Source organism: Struthio camelus, chromosome W, assembly GCF_040807025.1.
Source record: "Struthio camelus isolate bStrCam1 chromosome W, bStrCam1.hap1, whole genome shotgun sequence".
Classification (NCBI taxonomy): domain Eukaryota; kingdom Metazoa; phylum Chordata; class Aves; order Struthioniformes; family Struthionidae; genus Struthio; species Struthio camelus.
Window position 1 is genome coordinate 15558721 of NC_090981.1, and position 19247 is coordinate 15577967.

General features: G+C 46.2%; 1 protein-coding gene and 1 long non-coding RNA gene across 8 annotated transcripts in view; one reads left to right on the top strand and one right to left on the bottom strand.

The window, feature by feature from the left end:
• The window catches only part of LOC104153745 (guanine nucleotide exchange factor subunit RIC1), an 89192-nt gene that overhangs the window by 374 nt on the left and 69571 nt on the right, over positions 1–19247 (top strand). For 4 of the 7 annotated variants that reach the window (XM_068925424.1, XM_068925425.1, XM_068925422.1 and 1 more), the window contains exon 1: positions 18384–18680. In XM_068925424.1, coding sequence (XP_068781525.1) covers positions 18540–18680 — 141 coding nt within the window. In that variant the 5' untranslated portion in view covers positions 18384–18539. Of the gene's footprint in view, positions 1–18165; positions 18305–18383; positions 18681–19247 lie in introns of those variants that run through there. The other 3 variants (XM_068925419.1, XM_068925423.1, XM_068925420.1) reach the window with 2 other exon arrangements.
• Positions 1415–18391, bottom strand: LOC138064150 (uncharacterized). Its single transcript, XR_011137434.1, has 3 exons — positions 17967–18391; positions 12522–12598; positions 1415–3594 (listed from the first exon to the last, which is right to left on the bottom strand). It is a non-coding gene; the product is annotated as an uncharacterized lncRNA (long non-coding RNA).

The window sequence follows — 19247 nt, forward strand, 5'->3', positions numbered from 1 at the left end:
ACTTGCAGAGCGCGCATGGCATGGCAGCGGCACACTGCGCCCGGTGTGGCCTGCTCAGTAATCCTCGGGCTCGAAGCGGCACCCCCCACCCCGGGCGTGGCCTGCTTGTCCCTTCCTCCTCCTCCCCGCCCGACGCCTTCCGGCGTAACCACCAGGTACCTTCACCCTTACCGGTTTGAGCTCAAGTTTGTGTTTGTAATGACTGTAATTGCCCCTGTTCTGTGTTGTGTGGGGGGTTCAATGTGTGGTTACTGACTGATTAACGGTGTATTGCTACTATTGTTGTTATCATTAGCTTTTAATTGTTATTGTTACTAGTGATACATATTAAACTTTGTTATTTGTTTCTGGCCGTTAACTGTGAACCCATTCATAAGTGACAGGGACACCTATACCACCACCCGAACCTTTCTCGTAGCGTGGAGTGCTGTGGGGCCCAGAGCATGAGGGTGCTCTGTGGTGGGCTCAGCCGCCCCTCCTGGGCCTCCCGTGGCAGTGCGGGAGGGCATAGCCCGTAAAGCAGATTCAACCACTTTTGGGGTAACATTTTCCCCCTGTGCCAACTCTGGCCAGTCCTCGGGGACTGCCAGAGTGGCAAGCAATGCGGCTACCGGCCCCCACCGCTCAGTCTGGGGCCATCCTGGCAGCCGCAGGCGAGCAGCCTCTCCTTGGCTCTCGCCCTCCCCCTTTGCTCTCCTCGACCATGACATTGGCATTGTTGTTTGTGTATCCTGCTGACTACGCCAACTGTAAGGGTAAGGTGGGGGTAACGCCTGCACTCCCGGCAGGGACAGATACACAAGCACAAGGCACACTAGGGGCGATACTGAGCAGTTATTACCTCTGCGTCTGAGCAGGGGTTCCCCAGCGATTTCCTGATCGAGGCAATAATGGAGCGGGAGAGTCCCTGGCACTGCTGAGCGTCGGTCTATGGTGAGGAACACCGAGGGGGCACTATGTGAGGTTTTTATGGACTACACACATGCGCAGTAAGCATATTGAGCTCATCGCTAATCTTGATTCAAAGCCCAGGCGTAGCGCCACAATGGCACAGGCTCAGCCGCGTGACTATGGGTCAGTGTAGCTGCTGTAGAGCTGTAGATGCTCCTTTTCCCACGGAACAGTCTGGCTAGCTTCCATTGCCTGTCTCCTCGACATTCTTCCGCATTTTCCCATACAGGGTGGTTACTGGGAGGGAGGGTGCTAGATGTGTGATTACAGCATGAGGCAATATTAGCCTAGAGTTGCCTTACAGATCGTGGCTCTCATTTAAAAAATGAAATGATACTTATGGACAGATGAACATGGAGTTGACTGGCTACACCATATACCTTATTATCCCACGGCCTTGAGAAAAGGTAGAACAGTATAATGGACTCCCAAAAACCATGCTGCGAGCCCTAGACAAAAGGGATGTGAGAAACTGGGATATTTATTAATTTGGCAGAAGCCGCTTGGCTTGTGAACACTCAAGGGGCAGCATCCTGACCAGGCCTGGCCCAGGCTAAACCTGTCAGAACAGTAGATGGCGATAAAGTTCCTGTTGTGACAGGCCATGATTGGATGGGAACAAAGGTTTGGGCTGTCACCCCCCTTTAGGGAAAGGGAAACCACAGAGAGGGGGTAGTATTTGCACATGGCCCGGGACATACAGCATGGGTACTGTTACAAAAAGGAGAAATTAAATGTTTATCCACACACACACACACACACACACACACACACACACACACGTTGACTGTAATTAACCCTTTGTGAATATTTTTATATACAGGAAGATAAACCCTATTTTGGTATGGACAGCAGTCTGGACTCTGACAGTGACTCTGACTCATAACAGTGGCACAAACAATCCCCCCCAGTGCTGGCCACAAGCTACCATGCCACCACAGAATGAGAGTGAATAATATGAAACGAACTGTAACAAACTATTAAAAGATTTGCGATATGGTGGGAAATTGAAGGGGAGTATATTGCCACATATGGGGCAGGGATGCACTGGATAATAGTCCCTAAAGGTAATACAACCCAGTTAACTTTAGCTAGGAATAGCAGCCAGAGTGGAGCAGGTAAAAATGGAGCTGGGTATGTAGAATATATTAGTGAACATAAAGGACTATCTCATTGGTATAATGACTAGACTTAATTGGACCACCAACTTCACAAGTATTTATAAATGGACCCAAAACAATCTAAGATTAGAATTTAAATATAATGAGACCTTATCTAAGGGAAGAAACACAAACCAAACTAGTGAACTAACTATGGTGTAATCTTGGCAAAGAACACAATCTGGACCACCACCCTCCATTATGTTTGACCACAGGAAAGTAGCAGACTTTATTTGGGGTAACCCGATAAGAGAGAATACCACATCAGGTGGGATTGGAATCTAAGTTGACACAGTGCCACCTATACCCCTTTTATTATTGGGATTCAACGTGCCATGTTCCCTGAACACGACATTCACAGAAGAACTAAGAGAGACATATTGGGAATGCCAGGACTTGGAGGAGCTGCCCTAAACACCATGGATATCCAAGTCCTCTAATCCCAGCTGCAACTGGTTGGGCAACTAACCTCTTAGCACTTTGAGGAATTAGCCAAAGCTGCTATCCGATAAGAAATAGAAAGAAAGACCTGGGAAGTAGTGAGAAACTGATCTAAGACTATTTCTACTGGTGTCCAGAATGCCTCTTTGGCTGCTACCTGCAAGAGCATGCAACTGACCACTTTGCCAGTAATGAAACAAGAATGGTTAGTCTGTGAAGGAAAACATTGGGATAGCGTAGCCTGTTGTTTTGCACCAGGAGGTGCTGGTTCATTATGATCCCAGTAAGAAAGGCACTCAGACTCTTTAAAGTGTCACTTAAAATGCCAGTTATTAGAGCTAACGCTACAAGGGAAGAGGATTAGTATAGATAATCTTACATCCCTTCAGATGCTGGGAACCTCAAGTTGTGCAGCATCTAACGGGCCTCAAATCAGGGTGCAGCACACTGTGCAGATCCCATCTGTGGAAAGGTGGCCAAGGGATCCCCGTAGCACAACACAGGCCAGAAGACCAAGCTATAACATATAGCAGCACAGCACAGCACAAGCCTGCACCTACTCAGGTTAACTGTTGTGGATCACTAACTCCTTGATGTACAATAGTCTTCCGATTAGGATCACTATATTCCAGCCCTTGATCCACGTACAGTTGACTCCTCCTGAAGATATTGGAAGCTGCAGATTATATCAGTAAGCTTTTTGGCTACTAGAACGATTCTTATGTACAAAGTGATTACTACAGTTAATAATGCAAGAGTAATGACAAATAAAGCAAATATTGGTTGTGAGAATAAGTGTCAAAAAGCAGTTGCATTAGAGCTAGGATCCCTCAAAGATGTCTTGCCATCGGGCTCCACCCCTAGTCCCATGTCCTGTAAGACAAGGGTGGTGCAAACTCCACCAGTCCAGTTGCTTATGTGATGTAGTAGACAAGGAAGAGCTTCGGTGTGGCTGGAGGGCAGGGGTGTCCAGCACGTCATGTTCCTTGATACATAGCATGCAGAGAGCAAAAGCAATACCGTGAGGCTCCACATAGCGGCTCTGCATGAGATAAAACAAAGACATTATTTTACATACAGCATATGTTAAGGCACATAACAAGGGGTGTCTGCTTGCTCCTCTAGGATTAAGTACATGGCTCCTGGCCCATGTGCCAGGATTTCTGCACAGATGATGAGTTTCCCTTGAGAGGTCCGGTACATGTACTTGCCTCTGACTCTCAATAAGTCATTGGGCTCTGTCAACATCCCGGGCTGTACCTCATAGTGCTGATGTCCCAAGAGAAGCTGATAGGAGGTGTATCCTTGGAAGCGTGCTTTACTATTCAAGTTCATTACAGCCTGTGATAGCACTGCTGGTCAATTATGCCTGCCAAGTGTGAGAGGGGAGCAGTACATGTAACTGTTCCTTCAGTAAGTCACTGATCCGTTCGACTAGGCCAGCTCCTCTGGGGTGATAGGGTATACGGTATACCCAGCGTACTTCATGCTCAGCAGCCCACTGTCTGACCATTTGGCCTGTAAAACGAGACCCATTGTCCACCTGGATACAGGCGGGTGGACCTATCCACTGGCTAAGTAATCACAGGCCTTTCAGTGTGCCTTTCTGGTTGGTATGTGTAGTTGGGGACACAGCAACATAACTGGTATATGTGTCTACTCGGGAGTGGGAGGGGTTGCCTCTAGTGTCATGAATACAGCCTTTAGTTCTGCATACTGACTGCCACTCCCCCGCCTTGCCTTGTCGGGTCAAAGAAATTTGCTCAGCAGGTTTAAAGGCAGCAGCCTTCCACCACCTCTCCCCCTTAACATATTTTGCTGATCCATCCATGAACCAGGCACGCTATCGCTACTCAGGGATGAGATGTTCATATGGCAGGGCTTCCTGAGCCTAGGCAGGGGGGTAGCAGCTCCAGATTAGGTTGAGTCACATCTGTCAATCCTATTTGGGCTATTTTTTTCCTGCAAGGCACTGATTTTGTGGGTACCTGGCTTGGCCAGCATGGAAGTATACCATTTCCATTTTATAGTGCTGGATTGTTGTGCTTTTCCAATTTTGTAGTTGCGATCATTAGACAAAACCCACTGCAATATAGGCAAGCCCACAATCAGAGTGACGGTCTCTCCCCCAGTCACTCGTTCAGTTTCTACCAAAGCCCAATATGCAGCCAGTAATTGTTTTCCAAAAGGCACATAGTTCTGTGCAGAGGGAGGGAGATGCCATGGCCAGATGCCAAGTGGGATTTGCTTCCCTTCACCTCTTTGCCACAAACTCCAACATGCTACATCGTCCCCTGAAACTAGGCCTTCCAGTTCAAAAGGTTTGTGACGTTGCCTGAGACCTAATGCGACAACATGGGAGACAGCATGTTTAGCCTGTTCAAAGCCTCTTTTTTCATCTTCCTCCCATACAAATTGGCACCTCTTTGCCACAAACTCCAACATGCTACATCGTCCCCTGAAACTAGGCCTTCCAGTTCAAAAGGTTTGTGACGTTGCCTGAGACCTAATGCGACAACATGGGAGACAGCATGTTTAGCCTGTTCAAAGCCTCTTTTTTCATCTTCCTCCCATACAAATTGGCTCTTCTTTTTTTGCTACATTATACAGGGATCTTAACATCTGTGCTTAGTGTGGGATAAACTGGCACCAGTACCCTAGTAATCCCACAAAGTGCTGCACATCAGCTTTATTTTGGGACTCAGCTATATGAAGTAGTGTTTGCTTTGCAGCTTCAGGCATAATCTGGCAGGGTCCTTGCCAGATGATGCCTAAAAGCATTGCTTCAGTTGCTGGCCCTTGTGCTTTCTGCAGATTAATTTCCCAACCATGCTCTCTCATAAGTGTCCACAACACTACTCCGTGCCTCTCCAACATCCTGTTCAGTAGGTCCAGTCAGCAGAATGTCATCAATGTAATGGGACAGCTTACGCTCTGGGGACAGATTACACTCCTCCAAGTGCTGAACCACAATGCCGTCACAAATTGTGGGACTGTGCAGGTATGCCTGAGGCAGCACCGTAAATGTATACTGCTGACCTTCCCAGGAAAAGGCAAACTGTTCCTGTGACTCTTTAGCAATAGGGATACTGAAGAAGGCATTCGCCAAGTCAATAACAGCATGCCCGGCACTTGCCTCAGCCTCTAACCGCTCTAACAGGGTGACAATCTCGGGAGCCACTGCAGCCAGGGGAGGGGTGGCTGTGTTCAAAAGCCTGTAATCTGTGGTCATACACCAAGACCCATCCAGTTTCTTTACAGGCCAAATAGGGCTATTAAATAATGCCAAATAACCCCTGCTTCTAACAGCTGTTTAATAGTCTGAGAGATTTCAGCATGCCCCTCCAGGCAGCCAGTACTGCTTTGAGGGTATAGGCTTGGAGGGGGTAGCACAATGGGGAGGGTGCCCACAATTCTCCCCACTATGAGTGCCCAGACCAAAAGTGATTGTATTTTGAAGGAACGTTTTCCCCTGGAAACAGGAAAAGCAATAATAAGGTATGCAAATCATGTGGCTGGGGCTGTCTGGCGATACCAGTCAGGTAGCCCTATGCTTCATCATTGCAGTCTAGATCAGGCCAATAAAGTAAACCCTTTGTTGTGACCATACCATACATGCCACACCTGCTTTGCAGTGGGGCGGACTCGGGGCGGGGCGGGGGGGGGGCGCGGGGGAGGGCTTTCCCCAGCTAACACTAACAGAGAAACACCCAGGCAGACAGATTGAGCATCTTGGTATCACTGTGTCAGTGCCCTTCCCAGGCCTGACAGCAGGCCTGCTGTTGAATAGGGCAAGGGACCTAGTGACAGAGGACGTGAAAAAGGCCTTTTTGGGCCTCAGTTTTCTCTGGTAAGGTCTGCCCTCAGGCCTCCCTGAACCTAGTGGCCGAGTCTGAGAGAATGAGACATTACCCACTGTAGAAGAAGATATAGTTATGGAGCACTAAAGCCAACTAGACATGCACAAGTCCATGGGACCTGATGGGATGCATCTGAGGGTGTTGAAGGAGCCAGCTGATGTCATTGCTAGGCCACTGTCTACCATCTTTGAAATGTCATGGCAATTGGAGGAGGTGCCTGATGACTGGACAAAAGTAGATGTCACACTCATCTTCAAGAAGGGCAAGAAGGAGGATCTGGGAAACTACAGGCTGGTCAGCCTCACCTCAGTCCCTGGGAAGGTGATGGAGCAAATCCTCCTGGAAGCCATGTCCAGGCACATGAAGGACAAGAAGGTGGTTGGGAGCAGCCAACATGAATTTACCAAGAGCAAATCATGCTTGACCAACCTCATTGCCTTTCCATGATGAGGTGATGGGCACTGTGGACAAGGGGAGGGCAGTGAATGTTGTCTACCTTGACTTTAGCAAGGCCTTTGATATACTTTCCCACAGTCTCCTTATCAACAAATTGATGAGATATGGGCTAGATAAGTGGACGATAAGGTGGGTGGAAAATTGGCTGGAACGTCAGGCTCAGCTCAGCAGTACAAAGTCCAACTGGAGACCGGTTATTAGTGGCATCCCTCGGGGTGGATACTTGGGGCAATATTGTTTGACATCTTCATTAACGACCTGGATGATGGGACAGAGTGCACTCTTGGCATGTCTGTGGACGATACCAAACTGGGGGGAAGCACTCGATATGCTGGAGGGCAGGACCATGACAGGCTGGAGAAACGGGCCAACAGGAACCTCATGAAGTTCAACAAGGACAAATGTCAAGTCTTGCATCTGGGATGGAATAACCCTGTGCACCAGTACAGGCTGGGGGCCAACTGGATAGAAAGCAGCTTTGCAGAAAAGGACCTGGGGGGGTGGTCCTGGTGGACAACAAGTTGAACGTGAGGCAGCAGCGTGCCTTTGCAGCAAAGAAGGCCAACCGCATCCTGGGCTGTAGTAGTAAGACTGTAGCCAGCAGTTACAGGAAAGCGTTCCTTCCCCGCTATTCGGCACTTGTGAGACCCCCATATGGAGCGGTGTCCAGTTTTGGGCTCCCCCGTACAAGAAAGACATGGACGTACTGGAGCGAGTCCAGCGGAGGGCCACCAAGATGGTCAGGGGGCTGGAGCACATGACATATGAGGAGAGGCTGAGAGAAGTGGGTTTATTCAGCCTTCAGAAGAGAAGGATCAGGGAAACCTTATTGCTGTCTGCAGCTACCTGATTGGAGGATAAAGAGAAGAAGGAGCCAGACTCTTCTCGAAGGGGCTCAGTGATAGGAGAAGAGGCAACGGACACAAGCTGGAACAAGGGAAATTCTGACTAGGCATAAGGAAAACGTTTTTCACTGTGAGAGTGGCGTATTGGGCATAAACGGCAGGGTTTTGGTAGCAGGGGGCTGCGGGGGTGACCTGTGCGGGACAAGGTCATGAATCACCCTGTACCAGTCACAGCCAGTTCCAGATGGCTCTGTAACGGATAAAAACAACCCACCTAAAGCATGCCTAAACTCCACCCACTCAGAAGAGCCTGTGGTGCCTCTGCTAAAACATAGTTAAGAAAGGGCGGTAGCTGCCAGGGAGGAGACACAGGAGAAGACACGTGAGGGCACACGTGAGGACACATAAAAGGAAAGACGTGAGGAGACACGAAAAGGAGACACAAGAGGTACACCCCCGAAGGGACTGTGGCCAGTGGAGGAACCCACGCCGGAGCAGCGGAAGAAAAGAGTGTGAGGCAGGGAGCAGCAAAGAGAGACTGCTTGCTGACCGCTGACCCCCCCCCCCCCAACCTCTTGCACCACCTGTCGCCTCACTGGAGGGAGGGAGTGTAACGTGCAGCAAAACCAAGGGGAGTGGAGACTAGGAAGGGAGGAGGAGAACTGTTGGACTGAAGTTGAGCCCAGGGAAGGGAGGAGGAAAGACATTTAATTGTTATGTCATCTTTGTTTCTCAATACCCGAATCCGTAATTAAAAGTTTATGTTAATCGGCAATAAATTAAATTAAGTGAAATTCCCCGAGTCAAGACTGTTTTGCCCGCGACAGGTGGTCAAACACTGGAACAGGGGCCCAGAGAAGTTGTGGGCTCTCCATCCTTGGAGCTATTCAAACCTCAGCTGGACAAGGCCCGGAGCAGCAAGCTGATCTAGTTGGATGGACCTGCTCTGAGTAAGGGGTTGGACTAGAGAGACCTCCAGAGGTCCCTTCTAACCTATGTGATTCTGTGATTCTCCCAGGCAAATTTAATCTAAACAATGGCTACAGATTCTGCCTGTATAAACACTCCCTTTGAAGTCTCAATTGAAAGTCTTTAGCTTTGGCTTTTAATAAAATTTGGCAAAATTACCATCACAAATATTTCTGATATGTTTCACTTGTTCAAATGAGTCTGTTCAGCTATTCCTGATCAAAGGGTGCTTTGAGCTTTTGTTGTAGCTGACTCCTGATTTTTTTGGGGGGGGGGGGTGTGGGGGTGGTCAGGCACCCTTTCAGCAGGTGCTAGGGAGAGGCCTACATAAGTGCCAGCCTAGCATGTAGCTAACACAGGTAATCAACAGATACAGTAGTAGCTGTTGTAGCAGAAGGGTGCACGGAAAGGGGCCAGCAACTCTGCTCAGAACAGCATACATATCCCTCAGCAATGGTGATGATGCACCACAGGGCATTGTCCCCAGCAGCTGTTGGAGCAACTGTCCCTGTAACATCAGAGACCTTGACCCAGACGGGGCTCTAGAAGGAGGATGCAGTTCTGCAACTCTCAGGCTGCAGGAATGCCTGGGGCCTCTTGCTGATGCTAGGGCAGTGGAAGATGGTCTTCTAGCCTGCAGGAGATGTGCCCTGGTGGAGGATCTGTGCTGACGAGTTAAGGAGCTGTGGGAGGAGGTCAGCAGACTGCGGTATCAGAGATGATGAAAAAGAGATCAACTGGATCTTCTTTGAGACCCTGCAGCTTCAAGAACCTGAACTCCCAACTGTACCAAAGAAGGAGCAGGTAGAGTCTGTGCCTATCGGATTGAAAAGTGGAGACTCCCATGATGGTGAAGGCTGGAGGCTCGTGACTTCTGGAACCAGGAGGAAGGCTCCTACGCCACCTGAAGACTTGCAACTACAGACTAGATTCGGTGCCCTCATAGGAGGAGCGCTGTCAAAAAAAGCATCCGAATCAGCTGAACCCAAGCCACGTTGCAGCACCAGGAGGAAGAAGAGGTGAGTGATAGTAGTGGGCGACTCCCTGCCGTGGAGAACGGAGGCCCCCCCCACCTCCTGACCTGACCTGCTGTCTCCAGACGTTTGCTGCTTGCAAGGGCTCAGATCCAGGACATTGCAGAGAGACTGCAGAGGCTTGTATGGCCCTCAAACTATCACTCCCTGCTGCTCATCCACGTAGGCACCACCGATACTGCCAGGGGAGACCTGGAGCGTATCAAGAGTGACTACATGGATCTGGGGGTAAGGGTCAAGGGCACGGGGGCCCAGATGGTTTTCTCCTCAATACTACTGCTGGTGAGGGGGAAAGGGCCTGAGGAGGAGTGGATGGATCCCGCAGGTCAACAACTGGTTGTGCAACTGGTTTTGATGACAGGGATTTGGCTTTTACAACCATGGGGACCTTCTTTAGGGAACAAGGACTGATAGGGAGAGACAGGATCCACCTGACCAAGTGGGGCAAAAGCTTCACTGCCAACAGGCTGGCCAACATGGTGAGGAGAGCTTTAAACTAGGAATGATGGGAGGAGGGAGATGACTCACTGCCAATTGAGGAAGTGGTAGACCAGGTAGGCAAGCACAGGGTGATGTGAACAGAAGGGTCGAAACGTTCAACAAAACAGGGCTGAAGCGGGGTCACCCCAAGTGTAGGCACATAAATAAGGAAGTGCCTACAGGACAGCATTATGGGGAAAGCTCTCCTACCCCCCCTCCCTTTTTTTATTTAGGAAGTCAGTAAGACTGGGTGCCGCTCTGAAGTGCCTGTACACTAATGCACACAGCATAGAGAACAAACAGGAGGCATTAGAGGTCCTTGTGCAATTGCAGGGCTACAATCTTAATGGGATTACTGAGACGTGGTAGGATAGCTCACACGACTGGAGTGCTGCTGTGGATGGATACAGGCTCTTTAGGAAGGACAGGCTGGGAAGGCAAGGAGGGGGAGTTGCCCCTTATGCAAAACAGCATCTGGAATGCATGGAGCTTTGCCAAGGGATGGATGATGAGCCAGTTGAGAGTTTAGGGGGTTAGGATTAGAGGGCAGACTCACATGGTGGTTGTTGTTGTTGTGGGCGTCTGCTGCAGACAGCTTGATCAGGAAGAAGTAGATGAGGCCTTCTTCATGCTTAACCAACCTGATAACCTTCTATGATGAGATGACTGGCTGGGTGGATGAGGGGAGAGCAGCGGATGCTGTTTATCTCTACTTTAAGGCTTTTGACACTGTCTCCCATACCATCCTCATAGACAAGCTCGTGAAGTATGGACCGGATAAATGGACGGTGAGGTGGTCTGAAAACTGGCTGAACTGCTGGGCTCAGAGGGTTGCGATCAGCAGCATGAAGTCCAGCTGGAGGCCAGTCACTAGTGGTGTCCCCCAGGGGTCAATCCTGGGGCCAATACTGTTTAGCCTCTTCAGTAATGAGCTGGATGATGGGACAGAGTGCGCGCGCCCTCAGCAAGTTTGCAGATGATACAAAACTGGGAGGGGAGGCTGATAGACCAGATGGGTGTGCTGCCCTTCAGAGGGACCTTGACAGGCTGGAGAAACGGGCAAAGAGGAACCTCATGCAATTCAGCAACGGGAAAAGCCAAGTCCTGCTCCTGGGGAGGAATAACCCCCATGCACCAGTACAGGCTGGGGGCTGACTGGCTGGAAAGCAGCTTTGCAGAGAAGGACCTGGGGGGGGGGTCCTGGTGGACAAGAAGTTGAACATGAGCCAGCAATGCGCTCTTGTGGCAAAGGCGGCCAACAGCATCCTGGGCTGCATTAGGAAGGGCGTCACCAGCAGGTCGAGGGCGGTGATCCTTCCTCTGCTCAGCACCGGTGAGACCCCCCACCTGGAGTCCCGTGTGGAGTTCTGAGTTCCCCAGGCTAAGAAAGATGTGGACATACTGAAGCGAGTCCAGCGAAGGGCCACAGCGATTGGAGCTCCTGACCTAGGAGGAGAGGCTGCGAGAGCTGGGATTGTTTACCCTGGAGAAGAGAAGGCTCGGGTGGAAATCTTATCAATGTGTATGACTACCTGGTGGGAGGGTGTAAAGAAGACAGAACCAGACTCTTCTCAGTGGTATCCAGTGAATGGACAAGAGGCAATGGGCACAAATTGAAATACAAGAAATTCCACTTAAACATAAGAACTTCTTACTGTGAGAGTGATCAAACACTGGAACAGGTTGCCCAGAGAGGTTGTGGAGTTCTCATACTTTGAGATATTCAAAACCCAACTGGAGAGAGTCCTGAGCAACCTGCTCTAGTTGACCCTGCTTTGAGCAGGAGGGTTGGACTTAGACAATCTCCAGAGGTCCCTTCCAGCCTTAACCAGTCTGATTCGATATTCTTTGGGTCACAGTAAGGGAACTAAGAGGATCACATCAACATTAAACACTACGGGTAATATACAACTACATTTTTATTTGAAATATTTATTATTTTCTTCCTATAGACTTGCAATTTCTTTCCAACTTGTTTAAAGATTCTTCTAATTCAATAAAAAATGGTGGGAGTGGAGGAATCTGTAAGAGACTTGCTCCCCAATAATTCCTAACAAAATTAGTGGTTTTTGACCAGCTCAGTTGAACAAATGAAGTTGTTGATAGTATGGAGCTAAAGAATCTTACCTGTGTACAACAAAACAGCTAGATCAACTTCTCTTCTGAATTGACTTCAACTCATAGGAATGATACTTCACATATCCTTCCAATTTTAAAATACACTTTGCAAGAACACTTTTATTGTTAATTTTGCTGAAGACTTGACTGCATGCAATTTTCTATATTATAGAGACACAAAAAAAGTATAAAGTTTAAGATACTTACTTGGGATACACAGGCTCATAAATATATTTTTCTCTTGCTGACAGGAGATCAAAAAATAAGATGTATCCATTTACAGTCTGAAAGAGAAACACTGGTAAGATATACAACACCTAATCAAGCTGTATGTGCAAAATCTATGAAAATCTGTTGCGACTGCTAGACAAGTCTCAAACTAAGTGAACACCAACACAGATGCTCATACCAGTTTCAGCGATATTAAACAGCTTATCCTTTGAAATTAATTATTGATAAAATCCATACAATTCCCTTAGAAGCCACTATACAGATCAGTCAGTAAGGAGAAAAAATGAAGAACGTTACTGAGAGATGAATTCAGCATGAAGGGATTGGGCTCTGATTTTTATAGGCTCAAATACTTGAGATGGAAAGCTGCCTGAGAATTTTCAGAAACACAGGGCACTTAATTCCCACTAAAATGCAGAGTTAACATATGAAGGCATCTAGTAGAATGTAGTAGGCACTCAGAGCAAGATGTACGGGGATTTGGACACCTAGGGACACTAAAGGGTACACAGGAGCTAAGTATGGCCTCTCAGTGTCAGGCATCCCGGTAGGTTAGTTGGTTGTTTTGGCTTGTTTGTTTTGGTTTAAATCCTCTCATCACCCAGTACCTTTAGATAGCAACTATAACACTATTTAGCTAACAAATGTAAAACATTTAGTCATCAGATCTTCTAGTCAAGGCTAAAAGCTGATCCAGTGCTTGCATAAATACAGGAGAGACAGGTGACCAGTAAGGTTAGTTGTCCAACCATTAGGTGGTATGATATATAGATATATATATATATATATATATAAACCCATAAATTTATCATTTAGACAAATAGGCAAATGCATTCCAGCTAAACAGTGTTTCTTTCTAATCATTTTACTATGAGATGGGCACGTACCCAACATAATATGACTGAAAACAAGAAGCCATGAAATGAAAGGTTTCAAGGACTCTTTGCAGGGTTGGGTTGGTTCCTCCCCCCACTCCTTTCAATAATCAAGAAAAATGCTCATTAGCTTAGTCCATCAGTTTACAGGGGGGTTTTCACGCAAACGTTTTGCTTTGTAACAAATGAAATTTGTGTTTCAACTTCAAAGAAAGACCAGGAACATGTTTAAGAAAAATGCAGTTGTTCTCATTCTGCAAAGCAAATATCTTTTCTTGTTCAAGAACAAAATAGGTACCATAGTGCTGATCTTGAGACAGGCTGAAAATAAGTGGAAGCTTTTCCCTATGAAGTAAAATAATTTTGAGGTATTATATAGTTTATACATATATATGTACACACACGCACGCACGCACATGAACTTTTTTCTAACATCTATGCAGGTTCTTTCCATTACTTATCCATCATAAGCATTTAACTCGTAGATTGTCTTATGCTGGAAGAAAAAGTAAAAACAATACTTGCAAAACTTCTTTATGCCGATGTTAAGATACAAAAGGCCTTCCTGAATTCCATCCAAAGTGCAAGCTGCTGTTGTTACAAGGCTCACTTTTGAATAGAGCCTTAAATACCACAAATAGTTCCTTGAATTATAAAAGCATTCTACCATAAGCTTGCTGCACGTTGATTCCTCTCCCCCCCCCCAGTTAGTTTCCTACATTATAAGAGATGAGACTGTTTTGCAGTGAAACTTACTAAGTAACCATCACTTTCATTCCCTGATTGCTCTTATCAGAATGGACTGTCGTATTGACCTGAAAGGTATATCTGCCTACAGACCAAAGAGTAAACATTCAGTGCAATGCAAGGGAGAAACCATATAGATGAATTATATGCTATGAAGTTCAATAAGGTTACATTTCATTTGTGGGAATGGGCCCAGAAGAGTAGACTGTATTGGAAGACTGCCTGCAGCAGGGGAAGGGCTAAAATGCCTTGCACACTTTTCTAAACTGAAGTGTCTTACTCTAGTTCACAAGTTTAATTACCGGAATTAGCAACCATATGTGTAAATGCCAATCTAGACAAGAAACAAAATGTTTGTAGGATATCCTGAGTCAGCCTAAGTCAAGTCTGAAGTAACACTGGAAGAGTTAAAGAAAGATGCTAAAAATAAAGCAGCAACAGGATGCGAGAAGAAACTGCCGCGTATCAGGAGAAAGGAAAGAGACCAGTTTAAAATATTGGCTAGGATTGGGCTCTACAGACATCAACAAAAAGAAAATATGAAACAAAGACGGTCCAAAGCAAGAGATCACTTTAGAAATGCTCCAACAGTTTAGCGAGAGAAGACACTACTGCTAAAAGAAGCTAGCACTGCTAGGGGATGAATGCGATAACTACTAAAGCTTGTTTAACTGGGTAGCTTTTAAAGCAACTTGAGATTGTTTTTAAAAAGCCTTGTATGCCAGATCAAAGTTTGCTTTCGTTATGTGTGTTTAAAATAAAAATCACTATTATTCAGATCATAAACTGCAGAGAGAGTTCTTTTCATGGAGAAGTTTCTAAATGCTCCAACATTGAGAAAGCAATAAGAGAACACTGTAGATGGCAGTTCTACTAATGTCTTGACATTAAGTCCAGAATATTCTCCTCAACTCGCTTAATAAAATTGTAGTTAATTAGCCAAATGGTACATTTGCTTATTGTATTTCTGCTTGCTCACCTTTTTTAAACACAAAGTACACCATGGATTTATTATTACAAACTGCAGCAAGCATGGAACTGTGGGGCACAGGTAATGACAGATGAGAAATTGCAAGCCACCTATTTTAGCCTTCAAATTAATATATTTAGTTATTGCACAGGACTTCAGCAGTTAACTTAAATAGCCTATGCTACCTGTGACATTGATTTTCTTTTATTTGTGCATCCGCTATTGCTTCATGATTTACACTCATTAGTTTTCTCCTTGCTGGAAAAGGTTACAAAGAAGGAAGAAAATATTTTCTCAAGTAATGTTTTTCTTTCATGGAGTCAACAAGTTTATCCCCTAGAACAAAAATTCACTAAACTTTTTACTTGAAGATAAAATTATCGCTTTGCATTGGCAGGACTATCGTCCTCATTAAGCTCCTGAAGCTGCCTTTTCTTTCTTTCTATCCCTCCCTCCCTCCCTCCAATAAAAGAATCAACATTCACACATCTGGCCCCAGTGGTAGGACTCGTTAGTTATCTGATTCAAGTGAAACGTCAAACATTCCAAATGCTTATTTAAAAAGATCTTGCAAAAACAAGTGAAAGGGGGTGTTCAAACTGACATAACAAACATGTTTGAATACACAGCTACATGTAGGAGATGTTATGAAGAGTATTCGGAACCTCATGACACTCAGGGTTTCAACAGTTGTCTTGACCGTTATGAATACGAGTCACTTTAGCTTGCAAAATTGAAGTTTCCCGAATTCTAAGACACGAGGGTTTAGATTTCCACTGTTTGTCAGAAAGAACAGTAAGCGTTTAGCTAGAGAAATATTTCGAAGTACGATAACTTAGCCAAAAGGAGATTAAAGCCAGTCTGATTCTCAACTGAACCATAAGGGCTCTTGGGCAAATGGATCCCAACATCACAGAAAAGATGCAATATCTTAAACGATTCAATATAATAAGCTCAATCTCTTCTGAACTAGTTTATAGGAATGTAATTAAAATGTGCTTAGACAGTTTACTTGCTATATTACGTGCTGTATTATGAAATTGAAAAAAATCCTTTGTTTATTCATGATAAATCTTGCAAAGCAGCCCTCTCTTTGCCTTTGCTAATAAGTAGTAGCACTTGTGAACTGAAGATATAATCTGAAACTAATAAAAATGCTTTACATATAAAGGCAATAATAGAGACAGGAACTACTCCAAAAAAAAAAAAAATCATCATCTGATGCGTTTTCCACTAAGATAACAGTGCCTGCCTGGTTAAAAATTACAAGGCACTGTAGGCACCATTTCAGGTACAAATGATTGTTTATAGCAAGCAAGCAAGAAAGAAACCGTACCAATAAATACAGCAGCTATTATCCTATTTGTAATTCCACATACCCAACTTTTGAGGGGGAATTTTACATGATTTCATTCTTTCATCCTGCTGCACCTTCTCATGAGATAACCTTACATACAACAACCTTGATTAAAAGGGCTAGAGAGAGAAACATGCATAAATTAAGATTTAGTCCTTGAACATTCCAAAAGTCACTGAGGGCATCATCTCACATACTGACTCCTAAAAAATCTCTTCTCCCACCTTTGCCGTGGCTGTCAAGTTCTTCAAATTCAATTTTTACATGTTGATGCTGAAATAGTTCAGTCCACTGCTGTGAGCACAGCATGAGCCACTGAACATCATCCCGAAGATTTACCTCCCTCAAAGAAGATTGGAGCTTTCATCTTTTCCTTTAAAACCCTTAACAAAAGTAAATGTAATTGCTATACATCACCTATGACATTAATTGCTGCCTTTACTTCTATGGTCACAATGCATAGCAATTAATTTTTTTCATTTCTGTGCAAAGCTTCTAGCATGGTGGAGTACTGGCTCATGTCTAGACCTCCTAAGCACTGTAAAATACAAGTACAGAGTAATATGAAACTCCCTTTCAAGTAGATTTTGGTATGAACTAGAGAACATGCCTAATCTGAGCCCTATATCCTTTATATTTGCCTATTTAAAATATTTGTTATTACTCTGTATGCATCTGTTATTGGTGGACTCTACGGGGATCCCTGTAACATCTAACTGAATATTTGTAACAAGGATTTTCAGTGTTCATAATCTAAGTGGAGAATTTTGCTTAAAAGGGATGAGTGTGTTTTGTCATACAGTGTTACTTCAGTGTGCTGTACCCTTTGGGTTTTCATCCACTCCTCCCCCCCCCCCCCAAGTTTTGGGTCGTTGTACCTTTAAAGAGAGGGCTGTACATGCCCGGAACACACAGCATATACGTGTTTTTGGCTTAACTAGATTTGCTTGGTGACATCCCATCAGGGAGCCTTCCTGCCCATGGTCACAGAAAGATGGTGGGAAAAATTGATCTTCCCCAGGGTTGCCTCACGGAACTGTGCTTAGGTTCAGGCATAACAGAACAGGTGCTGACTACGGAGAGGAAAGGCTCTCTTAACCCCCCGCGCGACCTATGCACAACTCCTCTCCTTCCCCTCTCTCCCTTAGCAGCAATAGGAGTAAAGGAGAAAGTTCTTGTGCACCTGCGCGCCACTTCCCTCCCCACAGACACGCGTACCCCTACAGCTGTTTTTCTCCCCATCCCCCAGCTCTGGTGCACACATACTTCCACCTAGGTCATTAACACAAAGATTTTAGGGAAGGGGGAAGGAAGTTATAGCCCCCTCCAACGTCACTTCCGTGTTATCCTGCCGAGGGCGCCAATCAGTGCTCCCTCTTCTGCTCCCTTTTCCTCCTCCTCCTCCTCCTCCTCCTCCTCCTCCTCCTCCTCCTCCTCCTCCTCCTCCTCCTCCTCTTCTTCCTCTGTCTTACCGTGGAGCTGCTGTTGTGTGTGCAGTTGTGGTGTTCGGAGAGGGGGAGATATGGCAGTGGTGGCCTCAGTGGCGACAGCGAGGACTGGAGTGAGAGGCAGCTGGAGGAGAGAGGAGCTGCAAGCGTCGCAGCTCTGGCGAGCTCTCTTGGAGCAGTGACCGGATGCTTCCCCTCCTACTCTCCAGACCGTCCGTCCTCGATGGCTGTGCGCTCTGCTTCCCTCCGTGAGGGCTCCGGCTAGGCTGAGCGGCCATTGGGGAGAAGGGCCCACGGTCTTTGGCCACAGCTCTGATTGCAGGCAGCGGATTAAGAAGACTTAGTTCTTCCCACCAGGGCTGGTACGGAGCAGCGGTGCTGAGGCGAGGGTCCCTGCGGCTGGGCAAGCCGGCGAGTGTCTCTGCTCGTGGTTATGCTTGTTCTGCTCTGGGTCGGTGGTCAGAGTCCTCTGTCCAGAGATCATCGGCCGTGGAATTGAGCATTCCTGCTACTCTTCCTAGGTTGATGTCCCCGCTGCCCCCTGCCTAGGCTTGAGTGCGCTGAGAGCCCGTTCCCCGGGAAGAGAAGTCTCTAGCCATGTATTTTCTCAGCGGCTGGCCCAAGAGGCTGTTATGTCCTTTGGAATCCATGGAGCAACCTCTTCACATCCAGGCAGATCCACAAAAGACTTTCTTCACAGTGTTATTCCCATCTCAGCTCAGCATCTGGTACAGCAGAGTGAGTATCCTACTGTCAGCCTTCAAATCCTAGCCTCCTGACTAAACCTCACCTTGCTCCAACCCTTCTTCTTTAAAATACATTTATTCATTCCTGACTCAGAAAGGGTTGTGAAGACCTAGGACTAAATCTTATCAAATACTCTAATACTTGGGAATCTTTCTTGTGAATTGGTTCTATTAAGTGAAGCTTTTTATTGTTTTTATATATTTGCATGACAGTATGCAGCTATCAGTCTCCTTGGAGTGAGCACCTGTTACTACTGAAAATGAGACTTCTAAACAATTTTTCCCACTTTGACTTGAACTAGTATATCAACATATTATAAAGGATGTTTGATAATAATCCTTCTCTTGCAAGCACACATCACATATCTTATGGTTGCATGTTTTGTGATCAGTGTTTTTTGCACCTAAATTTTAGAATCCAAGGGTCTAGCCAAACCAAATTGGTTAGGTACCAAATCTTCAGTCAAGTGCATATTTGTCGTTACTTTCAAGACTCGGGCTTTATTCAAGTGTAATTGTGTAACGCAAAAATTCCCAAGCCTCTTTTAGTTGTGAACCC